Raw genomic sequence first — 13991 nt, 5'->3', positions numbered from 1 at the left:
CTAAAGACTAAACAAAGAGAAGTATATTTGAGGTGGATTTTTATCTCTTTGTGAGAGTTTGGGATTCACAACCAAACATGTATTTGTTTGAGTCCTTCAAAAACAGTAGATTATGTATGTCCTTCCCCCATTTCTTACTACTGAAATAGGGCTTGGTTTAACAAAAATTTAAATTTGCAACTTAGAACCATTTACAAATAAATTATGACATTATCACATGTAATGGAAAACAAACAAATAAAAACCAGGGTACCTAAAATCCCATTCTTAGGTGAAATACCAGAACACAAAAATGAAGCCATCTCTTTAAGTAGACCTAGTTCATATTCCAATTTCTTCTCTCCTGTCTCTGCATGCATTTTAATTTCTTCCTTTGCCATGTCTTCTTGCTACCTAGGGATACTTTTTATCTCTTGCTCTTCTGATGCACAGGGTAAGGTGAAATCCAGCATATGCTGGAGACATTTATTAAAACAGAGATGACAACATTGGAAACATAAAGCACCAAACAAAGTAATTTATTTTATCTATAAACATTAACCCTAAATAATGAGTTTTGTCGTACCTTCATTATCAAGTCAATTAGAGAGAGCTCAGGGACAAGTCATTTTTAGAAATAATAACAGTGATTCCTTACTTTAGCATGGAATCCACTCATTCAGTCTAGTTTATTTAACAACTGTCTAGGTGATGAGACACACAAATGATGAACAGACTATTTTATTTCTTTGTTGACTTGCTCATGCTTGCATATCAGTGGAGGAATCTAAATAGCAAGCAAGTCAACAAATAAATAAAATAGACTCAGATACTGAACAATACTATGAGGAAGGTCATACCTTGGAGAATGAATGAGGAGAGGGTATTTTAGACAGATGATCTGAGCTTAAGTTCAAATGGTAGAGAGTCAGTCCCACAAACATCTGCAGCAAGAGAAGTACAGCAGAATGAAAAGCAAGTGTGAAGGCCAAGCATACAAACTTGACCTTTAGCATAGTGTTTTGACATAGTCTCTTTTCTCTTGCTCTTAAACAAAATATGGATATGAATGGAATAATTTTGCAGCTACAGCAATGAAATAGAGGTAAATTCTCTTTCCAGTGAGTTCCACTGTCATGTCTATTTATGTCTAATAAAGACCATCCTTATTAACCTTGTAACACCTTTGCTGATAGGGAAAAACTCTTTTTGGATGACAAATACTATTAATCTGGTGCTCCCAGGAATTCCTCTCCAATACTGATGGTTCTTAAAGGAAAACGCATTCCCTGTGGAACATTGCTAGTAATCACATAATCACTATGGGTTTCCACACAAAAACCCTGAAAAACTGAGGAAGAGGTCGAGGAGGGACTTGGGGAAAAAGGGACAGCCCTCCTGACCATAACCACCCCAATGTCTCCACTCTCTTCTTGTGATAGGTTTGAGAGCTATAAAAAGAGAAGGCATTATCTCTTCCTGTTTAGTTATTGGTTGAGAAAAAGCATACCCAATATTTATTTAATTTAAAAAAACCCCTCTGTGATGGAATTCCCCCTTTCACCTTGCCCTGTAGGCTCCTTTTTTAAATTTGGAAACAACACACCCTATCATAGCCCTCTGACATGGAGTTATCTGTGTGTCAGGAAAAAATTTCATAATTGTAACCATCTAAATCAACCTTATAAAACATGGATCACAGGTGATATTTGGAAAATTCTGGTTTTATTTCCAAATAATCTCCATTTTTCCTGAAGTCATTTCACTTTATACTCAGTTAGTCTGGTGTACTGTCTACACCAATTAAGAAATTATTACTTGGTTTGTGTTTAGCCCCACTTTTCCTCACTAGAGTACGAAAGAGGAAGGACATTCAGGAGTAATACTGATTTTAAAAGAAAAGGACAACCTATGGAAGCTGCAGAAGAGGGGATGGATGCCTGTCTCTTTGTGGAAGTACTCAAGGGCTCTTGACTTTGATTTCCTCCTGTGGACACGGTTCATTTAGCTATGGAATTAAAGTGCTGGTCATTGGGCATCGGCAGGAAGATTCACTGAGTACATGTGAGGTTGATGTATGCCATTCCTTGAGCTGACATAGAAACTTTTATTAGACAACTTACAGATGAGTGAGGTCAGATAATTCACACTTCTCAGATTTATCAATACCCAGTTTGTTGAGTCCCCTTCTTCTCTATTGCCTCCTTAATCAGTGCCCAAGAATAGGGATTGTCCAAATAGTGTGAGGCCCCATCACAGCTACCAGGTTCTTTAAGAATAAGGCCACCACTCACAGCCATAGAGATTGTGCTGGAGGAGGCATTTTTCACACAGACAACAATGTGAATGGTCCCTATTGAGTTGTGCAGTGCCCAGTCTGCACAACAGTACACTATCAGCATGTAATAAATGACAGCCCTTACCCAGAGGTTCAATCCAACAGTGTGGAACCCAGTAACCCCATAGTTACTTTACTATCCAGAAGCAGAGCCTCAGCATGGCTCCAAATTTGATCTATTGCTAATTCAGGCACTTCATAAAAACTGTAGCCAGAGTACCAGCAAGTGAGGCATATGTTTCCAGGACTGAGAAACCAGCACAGGAAACCAACCAGTTGGAACTTAATTCATTTGTAATTAGGGGTGTATGAAACCCATGAGGAAGACCAAACAAGGAACCAGGAATTTTATCCTGTGGTGTCACAAGTGGTTATATACACCAAAAAATGGCTACAGTTTGGGGATTGTACCATAATTTATACTGGAGTGATGTACTAAATAATTCATAGCTGCATTTAATTTGTTAAATTCAAATCACTACTGTTAAAAAGATCAATCAGCTAAGTGAGAATTCATACTCTGGGTGACTGTCTCATCCAGATTAGCTCATGACTTCCCTGGTTTTGACACTGAAGTCCTGTGTCCTCAGACACCCCTCAGTCATGGGCAAGCTGGGGTAGATTGGTCTCCTGGTACTACAGTGCAAGTGTATTTAGAAATGCAAAACAATCACATCACAATAATGGATAGAAAATTTTGATCTTTCACTTATCTCTGGTTCTCAGTCTCTACATTGATTTGCTTTGGGTCACTTTGTACACTTCAGTTCAATCACAGATTTTCTAACAAAAAAGTAAAAATAATCAAGTATTGCATTTTAAAAAGGTTTCCCTGACTTCCAAAAGGTAAGGGTCATTGTTAAATACTTTATTCTGTACACATCTCATCAAAACCTGTCTTTGAATATTTGCCATTCTTGCAAGTGAATAATTCTTAAGAAAAACTTTCAAGGAGTTAACTTTGTAATTATTTTGTTAGTATTTATATGGCAAAGGGGAACTACAGATAAATGGAAGAGGACTTTTGGGCACAGAAAAATAAACACTCCAGTCTTGTCATGTCGCTGTCTGTTCAAGGGAAATTTGAGAATGGAACATTTTACAGTTTGGGAAACTTGGGAGTGATTGTGAATTTATTTGGGTCTTTCTAAATTCAGTTTAGCGGACTTCTGGGTGCAGCTTTTATTTTTTGCAATGTTAAAAGCTCAATTTCAAAATGAAAAGACACGTCTAAGAAAGAGTGGAGTGGAGTATTTATATGGAACTGTAAATACTGAAAAAAAATAGATCCTGCTATTCGTTATTTTGTGTGAGACTCTACAATGATTTGGGGAGGGTTCCACCAAACATTAATTTTTTTTTGCTCTGTTGTGATTTTTTTGGTTTGCTGTTGTTGGTTTAATTCCCCCCTCCTTTTTTTTGGTTAAAACTTGAAGAAAATTAAGTCAGTGCCCAGCTGTGCAACTTTTTAAAATAACTAATTGCAATTTTCCAAATTTTAAGGCCAATGTTGCTTACCTTGGAAAAGATGTCTAAATCTGTAATTGAGTGTTGCCACTATTTATTATGCCAAGTGGCCTCTCACTGAGACACCTGATCCCTGTGTTAGAGGAACAGAAAAAATCAGCATCTCAGAGTGGGAGGGGGGTGGTATTTTAAGTTTTGCTATTTGATCAATGATTGATATATCACTTGCAATGAGTCTCATTTTAATGTGTGTTTCTCAACTAATAATGGTTAATCACATCATAGATTCCCAAAGTTGGGGGTTGGTTTGAGAATTGTTCTATTTTTGCTACCACCTGAACAATCTTCAACAGTTAGAGGGGTCTTGGTTACTGTTGGTTTGGAGGGAGGGGTTAATTTTGGTTTTTGTTTTGTTTTATTTCATTTAAGTTTTCTTGTTCAATCTTTGCTCGAACCCAAGAACTTTAGCTGCTAGGTTAGAACTCCTGTCTGCTTTCCTGAGCGTTGTTGCTAGTCTTTATGTTATTCTGGTTTGTTCCTTCTTACCCTGCTAACTTCTAGCTGGACTGAAGGGTAAGTGTTCCCCTATAGCTAGCACAGCTCAGATAATCAGACTAGATTATCTGACACCTGCAATGTGCTTCCTCCCTCTCCTCTTATATCTTCCTCATGTCTAGACTTCGTAGTAAAATTTTCATGTTATTTTCCTGACCTTAGGTTTGAAACGTAAGCTTCCATACTGAAACTAGGATGCATGTGATGTGTGCATAATTGCCTCCTCTCCTTGGCTTTCATATTGGCATCAAATAATCCTCTGAGTAAAGCCAGCTGTTAACATCTAATTTTTTTCATTCCAAGACTATTAATCAACATCACAATGAAATGGCCAACAATACCTTTGTTTCATGGAATTCACAGCTACCTGATTGCTTAATGCCTGAAAACGAATCATTTTGCACTCTGATAATGTGTTGTTGCTGTTGTTTTTCCTTTCCTATTCTGAAGATTAGAATGGTCAGCATACCAATGATGTAGTAACCATGGACATCATAACAGATAGAAAGGTGGGAAACCCAGAGATGTTAACTGAGCAAGACTTTAAGAAATTGCAAAATACAATTAATAAAGTAAATATATTATTTGAACACTAAAGAATGAATTCTACCTGGCTTGATGGTGTGCTCTAAGTAATTCTCTAATGGAGAATTAATTTTGAAGGAGAGCAGTACTGAGTGAGACTACCACAAACAAACAAGAACTTAAGGACATGATTGAGTCTATGTAGCTTACAATGCCATGGAGGGTTTGATTTCTGGTCTCAAATGTATGTCTGCTACTCCCTGAAGAACAATGGCAACAGTAACTTCTTCAACATCACTTGTATTTGTATTAGCTTTTCTAAAAATACCTGAAAAAGAAAAAAGAAACTAAAACTTAGGAAAATGTTTTTTCACTATTTCAGTTATTAATTAAGGAGAGTATACAATTTCTTTACTCTTGTAGGAAAAACCTGACCACCAAAAAATGTGTTGAGGGCAGACTTGACATTAGAGGGAGCTAGAAAAATTGGTCAAGAGAGCAGGCAAATATGTACTTGAGAATTTTGAATGCTAATTTAGAAGTTGTAGGTCATATCATTTCTTCTGATCATTTAATAATAGTCCTTCTTCTAATTATGTTTGTTTCTTTCTTTAATTTGCTTTCTTTTCCCCTTCCTTTCTTCTTTTTTCTTTTATGTTGCATAAATGTACCCCTGGCTAGCAGACAGATTTTTTAAACATTCCAAGCAGATATTTAATTTAACTTTAATTTCCTTTTAATGTCTGATGAGGCATTTTTAAAAGCTTCCCTTAGAATGTGCACTTAGTGGGAATTTAGGACTTTGCTCTACTTTTTTTAAAGATTGAAAGAAAGACTGGATGAATTGATGACTGAATGGATTTTGTTCTGCGTAAATTCACATGTATTGCACAACGATGCATTGCTATTCCAGTAGATATCCAGATACTCATTTGCTTTCATTTCTTTCTATAGTTTTATCTCCTGAGATTTTTGCTGTATCTTCTTATATTGTCAACTTGCAATTGCTATATTGCAGGAGTGCAACTTCAAAGAATTAAATCCACATTAACTAATTTGCATGACCCAAAGCCACACTGCAAATCCCTTTCTTCTCATTGGAAAACTGGATGACCTTTTAAAAGAATATATACCCCACAATCAGGCCCAAAATTTTCCAAATACCATGATATGATCTAAATAGACCATATTAAAAGAAACTCCTTCTTTTGTTAACTACTTCAGACACATTTAACATAGTATTCACTAATCAGTTGAGTATTTTCGTGTCAAATAATGACTTACAGTAAGGTAAATTATTAATTGGTTAATGAGAAAATTTATTTTTGCTCATGTTGCAGGGAATGTAAAAACATCAAGTACTCTGTAAATTAATTGAAAATGTAATAATTACAACAGGAAAAATGAAATATCATTTATATATTTATTTATTTTGAGGTCATTAACAAAATCTCTGCAACATTTTTTACTCAAAGCAGCTGTCTTAAGAAGAATAATAAAAACTAACATTGAAATATACATCACATGTTTATCCCCTTGGAGGTATTGCCATAGCAGTTTTTAATTCAAGGTTTCTGCAGAATTCACTATAGCCCTTTAGAGCTTCTGAAACAGCCATCCTCTCTTGGCCATGCAAGTTAGCTGGATTTAGTCAAAGGACCATGAAGGAATTAAGTTGATTCTCAAGGGCAGCAGGCATAGGAGGACCAGTGTTTTGCTTACTGTGTGGAGCTCAGGAAGGGCACAACATCCCCTGGTCACTTGATCATGCCAAGAAAAACTCTTCTAGAAAAATCTGTAAACAGCCAGCTGCCATCAATCATTGTCATTTCTTTATTTCATGTCTTCTGATGAGGTTGACTACTGTCATTGTTCGTTATTGTCCAAACCATACATTCACTCTTGTACTGTCAAGCAGATATGACAAGTACACATTTTCTATATAAGAAAGATACAAAGTCACCTTTTAATTTGCAGTTTGGGTTCACAAAGACTTTAAAGTTACATTAGCTATTCTCTTGCCTCTAGCATCCATCAGGAGTAACAGCAGCCATGGCTGTGCTCTGAATTTCAGTGATGAAACAGCTACCTCTGGCTTATTATAAAAGGGATCATTAAAGAAAGAAGCCTCTCTTAGACAATGTATTAATACAATTATAATTATTTGCAACAGCAGAATTTCTTTTTCTTTAGCCTACAAAAACTACCAAAATATAATATTATAAAATAAAATGAGAGACTGAACTTTTGTCTTCATTCTCTTAACTCTTAGATAAAATCTCAATAAAATAAAAATTTGAAACCTATATTATTCCCCCCAAGAAAAGTGCATTGGTTTGGTAGACTTTATTGCAAACTTACCTAATAATTTTTATATCTGAAAAAAGGTCACATAACTATGCTTGTTATTAAGACAAGCAATCATGAAAAATATTATATATATTTTCCATTGTAAAGGGTAAAAGAAAAGAATATGAAATATGACTTGAGTCCATCAAGCATCAAGATCAATTAAAGAACAAGATAAATGGTAGGGTGGTCAGTTGGGGATACCACTTGAATTTTAATGAAATAGATTAAATGAGAGTATAAAACCTACATAAATTTAGCATTTTAGGAACTGATATTTTCCAACATTCTTTAAATGCCCAACCAAAATAGTTTCCGAGCAAACTTGGGTTAAAGGTTTTGATTAGTTCCCACTTGAAAAAGTGTACCTGCCTCCCATTAGTCTGTGTGTCCATCAGCATAATTTTGCATCATGGACACCATTGACAGTGCATTAAGTTTTTAATGTAGTTGAGTACCAATATCAGTTTTACCCATCTAAGTTTAGTCTGAAGTTAGTTTCCTATGCCCCTGTTACGAAGGACTTCAAAACCTTTCTGCAGTTAGCCCCCAGAAGTAAAACAACTAGTGTTGTTTGAGAGATGTATTGAATTATGCCCCAGCTATAGAGCCTATCCAATTACATAGCCCATTTCAGGACCTTTGCAGCTCTTGCAGGTCAAGCAGAACTTAGGACCGGTTCATTCAGGTGTGGAAAAGGTAAAGAGCAAAGATTGAAGTCAATTCTTAAAATGAAGTAGTCAACCCTTGATTTATAATAATAATAATAATAAAGATCATTGGTATGCATCTCCCTAAAGCATGCAATAATACAAACATCATTGGAGTTTTAAGCAGCCACTTGACTCTCCTAATTCTATTTTGCTCACCCTAGTGTTAAAATTCATTTTCATTCTGTTGACACATGCCAAACATTGGCAAAGGAAATGATCCCAAGGTATCATGAATTCAATAATTAACTTTCTCATACTTTAGCTCTAGGCTATTTTCCCCTTGCTAGTGTCAACATTGGAGTTTTCATTTTTTTTTAAATCAACCCAAACCAGTTGTTTGTAGAGAGGGAAATGGAGTTGCAAAGAGCATTTAATTTTTAATGTTTGGCACTGTAGAAGAACAGACTGGGACAGTGCAAGGATGACTATATGGTGTTGCTTGGGAAGCACCCACAAGTTCTTTGAAACAGAATTTGGAACAGCTGGACCACTGCAGTGTTTTATTTTAAAATAGACAACATATGTAATGCATATGGTCCTAGACATGTATGGAGACACAGGCAGACAACCTGAATGGTATCCAAAGACACCTGCACCTAGAATTCTGTTTCCTTCTCTAAGATTTTTTTCCCCTAAGAGCACATGTTCCCACTTTGGGATTTGCAAGATGCCATCTGAATCCCCATGTGTGTGACTCCTTATTAAAGTCAGTGGGAAGTTGTCTGGGATGGAGGTGTCAGAGTAAGTCCATTAATAAACACCTCCTAAGGACCTGGCTCCTCTGGGAGCCAGAAAAGGGAAATAACAGATCAGAAACTTACCCTCAAGGAACATATTATCAAATACCTAGGGATTCAATTGTCTGTGAATCCACAGAGAAATTGGAACATAACCCAGCAAAAAACACAAAGGACATAGGGATTGGCTATACAGGGGCAAAGGAGAAGCATCAAGCTGAGCAATTGGAAAGGACTCCCAGCTTCCTGGCAACAGTGTGGTTTAAGAAACAACCTATAACTAATGTTACCTATATATTCGGAGACACCCTTCACTCTCTAAGAACATGAAACAATCTGGCTTTGAGAGCACTAAGAAGCCTGTGCATTCACTCATAGGCACAGTATACTGCGCACTTACCTGTGCCAGGCACCTAGGTAGTTTAGTGCTATTTCCCATTAGGTCCTCTCAACAGCCCTCTGAAGGTAGGTAGACTCAAACACTATTCTCAGCTTACAAGTGAGGAAAATGAGGCTCAGAAATACTAATCAACCTGACTCACATCACACACCTAGTAAAGGCAGAGCTAGCCTCAAAGGCAGTCTTTGTGATCTTCTAAGCCCACTCACTTAACCACCTATTATTTTAGCTCCAATAAACTTGTTCCCATTGAATTTAGTATATCATCATTCCATGAAATGAAAAAATAGAAAATACTTGTAGAAGAAGTGAATTTATTTATTTTGATGAAATAAATTTATTATCGTAATATATATGTACCAGGTACTGTTCTAGGTTCTAGGAATATCATAAATAACAACAATGACAACAAAAATCCCTGCTCAAATGGAGCTTAAAAATCAAATCTCTTCAACTGTACCTTAAAATAGTGTTCCCAACCTCCACTCCTCTTCCTTTTTCTGAATACAATAAGCTCAATGAAACTCTCAAAGGTGCCAATGAGAGCCAGCCACTCTTTTAAGCACTCTTGAGTTGTTGGAAGCATTGAGATAAGGAGCCTAATTCTGAGTAAATGGTGATTTTGCGTAAGCAAAATCCAGGGGCTTTTTCTTTTACTTGCTAGAAATACCTACTGCATGAAGTTTCATCCCACACATATAGAAGGTGTGCAAGGGTTCTTAAGGATAGTCAAATGAAAGTGACAGCAGAAAGGGAACTGAAAGCTCAGCTCATTTTACATACAAGGAAACTGAGGCTCAGAGAGATAACAACCCAGCCAGCATCCTACAGCTATTTTGAAACAGAGTTCAAACTAGAATCCAAACCTCCAAATCCATTACAGGCTCATTCTACGTGTGGACTCAGAGACAGGAAAATGAAGATGGGGAAATTAATCTATATGTTGATAGGGTTACTTTCTCAAAAGGAAAACAGGCTGAAGCCTATTTTTCAGTGAGCCAGCTTTGCAACATAAGTAAAACCAAAAATGTTCTTTAGATGTACTCTAAGCCAAGAACTGGCAGGGTGAAGATGTATTGTGATGGACTGGGGAGGCGGAGAGTGGTTCTGAATCCAGGTCTCTGCGAAGGAGCCAAGTCTTTTTTTCAGAACTGTTTCCTGAGTGGGCAGCAGGCAAAATAGTTCATTGCAAAGTTTTCAAGAGGTTCAACACAAAAAGAAAGAGACTTGAAACATGTGCCATATTTTTAGTGGCCACAAAAGAGACCCCTTCTCTTTGAGCTAAATGATAAGTGGCACCATCATAATTAAAGAGCAATAAAATAGGAGAGCCAAACTGGCAAAGGGCCTGGCCCATTTATCAGCCTGTAGCCTCTTCTGAGAAATCCGAGAGCAAGGAGCTGGTGCTAGCCAAAATACCTCATCTATCTGTTCAGCTGGGGAGACACGGGGTGTTGGATGCCACAGGATGAGCAATTCCTGTGCCCCACTGTTAGTTTTTTCCTGAATTAAATTGACCTGGGACTACCAGAAGGCAGGTGAGAGGGCAGAATCTGTCCTGAGGGACACAGAGATGCCAACTGGATGGCAGGACTGCTATTTGCCTGGAGGACCTAAAATAGGAGCAGCTTTAAGATACTTGTCTTGGGCCAGAGGAGTCATACACACAGACATACACTCACACACACCCTGGAAGCAGCTAACTTTTTTCCCCAGCATCAACTTCCTGGCCACCTCTTTTATCAGCCAATCAAAGGAGAAATGTAGACCAAACAACAAAACAAAAGAATCCTCCTAAACGAAGCACCTAACCTCAAATTTTTTAATCATTTTTATTGTTTGAAAGCACTCCCTTAAATACAAATCTGAGGTAAATAACGCAGTAAAGAGGAATTTTTTCAGATTCTCTAATATAATTTCTGCACATGTGATATCCCTTCTGATAGCTTATGTTTAACCATCCGAATGGAACGATTTGGCTATTAAAATACTCATTCTTCAATTTGCCTTCTGGAAACTGTTGCATCTGTGTGTCTTGGGTGAAAACAAAACATCCTATTCAAACACTGACCACTTGCTGCTTTTATGAAAAATAACTAAAAATTTTTAAATTCTAACAAAAAGGCATAAATCTAACATACCATATATTTACATTTAAATGATACACAAAATCAATAATGTGAGAAAAAATTATCATCTTAAAGCACACTGCTACCATAACCCAATTTTCCAGCTATTCCCCAAGCATGGGAGGGGGGAAAACCTAACTGGGATGGAGGCCATGTATGAAAATATTATCCCCAAACGCTCTCAACTCAAAAATTGATTTTCCCTGTGTCCTGACAGAATTTCTGGTCCCTGGCAGGTTCCTGTCTTCTAGGATAATATTGCATGCAAGGATATGAATAAACTCTTATTTGATTTGATATAGGATTCTTTTCCTTCAGTCTGCATTTCAGGAGAATGAACAAATACGAAGTGGAGTGAGCCGATTCTTTTAATGTTTAGAACCCTCATTCCTACCTCTTAAGGATTTGCTTGAAGTCTCTGAGCTTTTTTGCTGATTGAGTATAGGGTATTTTAGTTACACATATTGAGATTAATTAGTTAGCCCTTAGGAGGTTTTGCTTACAGCATTCACCCTGTAAGGAAAAGTGTGAATACATTGAGATTATTAATTCACAATAAATGGCAGCTCATAGCCCTTGCTGAGTAAATTTGTTTGTCTCTTTCATAAGCGTTGCTAACTGAGTAAGCACACTGGAAGGCAATGTCCTCGGCTATCACAAACTAAATTCCCACTTAACTTATTCACCAGGTTTCAATGAAAATCTTTTGTTATTTTTTTTTTATTTTGGAGTGTGGGGACCCAAACCTTTTGTGAAACAAAATTGGCAATGGGGCCTTGGAAGAGGTGGATACAAATATTGTCACTTGGCTAAAAATCAGCTTAACCCTTTTCCAGATAATCCCAATAATTGTAGAGAAATTGCTCTAGATATAACCACTGGAATGGCAGAATCTATTAAAAACCTAAAAAGCTAAATATGCTTTTATAAGCAAAGATCCGATCTGCTTTCAGTGTTTGATGAAATGCAGGCGAAGTTACGGTTGTGTGCTTAGTTTTTAAAGAACGGCATAAAGGCACTGGAGTTGTGATCATTTGATAAACATGTTGATGCCAATATATTATTGCCGAAATGCAATAAACTCACCAGTAAGTGATGCAAGTTGACAATGGGAGGTAAAAAGAATAACTTAGGGATGTTGGTGGGAGGCAATGGGAAACAGCTAATGTTCGTAATGCCTAGTGAATTCCTGTGTATTTGAAATGTCAAAGAAAATGTGATGTGTTTCTCTAAATTGTGTCTCTTTCTACATGTATAAACGAACAGACGCAGATAGAGCTCAAAAGCATGGCATGGATGAATTTATCTCGTCCAACCCCTGTAACTTTGACCACGCTTCCCTCTTTGAGATGGTGCAACGCCTTACTCTGGATCACAGGCTTAATGATTCCTATTCTTGCCTGGCAAGTATATTCTTTGGTCTACAACAATTTAAACATGATAACATTTTTTAAATGAAATATTTTTTACCTTTATATTAGGAGATCTTTTCTCCATTACAGAGCCCCTTTAACAATTATAAATGTGTTCTTGATTTTCTGAGTTGAGACAGTTTTCCTTACCAAAGACAGAAGACTGAGTGCGAGGAAGTTTTCAGTAGACAGGATCCAATTCCCCAGCCTCCCTATCTGAGCTTCTTCCCCCTTTTCAGCTGCTACATGAGAAATATTCCCAAGAGGGTAATCAGGTTTGGCATCTGCTTGCGGAGAACTTGTAAAAATTGACTCGGTTTCTTAGACTTTCTTATCCCCTTCCCTCCCCATCCCAGATGATAAGACCCTGTGTTCCTGTCTCAGAAATGAATATGTTCTTTTCATTTATTTTTGATAGATTAAAATGATTTTAAATAAGCTTCATTTCACTTTTCATAAGCTAAACTGTTTTGTTTGCTTGGGTGGCTTCATTTTCTTAATAGTATTTAAATCATTATGATCCTTTGGGGGAATTTTTATTGTGCTTTAGGCTTTTGGAAGTCCAGCTCTCCAGCAAGATCATATTTTTTACAATCCTGTTTTAAGCCTAGATTTAATCCATTTAAATTCAAGGGACCACTATTATGTCTTTACTGGATTTCTGAAGATACACTTGGAGCTTTATACTATCAAAATAAGATGCCTAAAAAAGGCTCAATTTATTTTCTCCTGCAACCCATATATTACTACATTTTTTAAAGGTAAATATTATTAATCCCACTTTATAAATAGAAAAGGAGAAGAGAAATGAGGAAATGACTTTATACTGAAGCCTCATTCCTGCTTGTAAGATTAATATATCTGCACATCATTGATATGATATATTTAACTAAGGTTTACATATTATTGATATTAATAAATACAATGAAAATTTGTTTCTTTTTTAAGTGACATGGCTATATCCTAAATCTATTCCAACTTACTTTTATTTTAAATTCCTTCTCTTTGCTGTACTAGCATCCAAAATATTAAAAATATTTGTATATAATTTTTAGATAAAATTGTCTTAAAATCAAAGTGGGGTTATGTGGAATAAATTAATTATCTGCATCTCATAAAAGATTCATTGATTATCTCAGGTTTGGAATCACTTTACCAGAAGAATCTGAACTTTGCCAATTTGGAAAGGAACACATCATTTTGACTTTTAAAAAAAGAAACAAAACAAAAAGCTTACCTTGCATTGCAAGGCAGTTTTTCTCTAATGTGTTTCCTGCAATTATGTGATTATTTTTGTAATTATAAATTGTACATGTGAAGCTTGTAAGAATGTGCCTCTGAACTTAACTCATTTCTCTTTATGTATAATTTTTATTCTCTTAAAATT

General features: G+C 36.4%; 1 protein-coding gene across 1 annotated transcript in view; it reads left to right on the top strand.

Moving 5' to 3' along the window:
* CADPS (calcium dependent secretion activator) overlaps window positions 1-13991 on the top strand; it is a 478898-nt gene that overhangs the window by 329759 nt on the left and 135148 nt on the right. The window contains 2 exon segments of the mRNA XM_036030984.1: window positions 4346-4357; window positions 12459-12595. Of these exon segments, the coding sequence (XP_035886877.1) occupies window positions 4346-4357; window positions 12459-12595 (149 nt within the window).

The sequence above is a fragment of the Phyllostomus discolor genome, chromosome 7, assembly GCF_004126475.2.
Source record: "Phyllostomus discolor isolate MPI-MPIP mPhyDis1 chromosome 7, mPhyDis1.pri.v3, whole genome shotgun sequence".
Taxonomy (NCBI): Eukaryota; Metazoa; Chordata; class Mammalia; order Chiroptera; family Phyllostomidae; genus Phyllostomus; species Phyllostomus discolor.
This window is presented reverse-complemented; position numbering and strand designations above follow the sequence as displayed.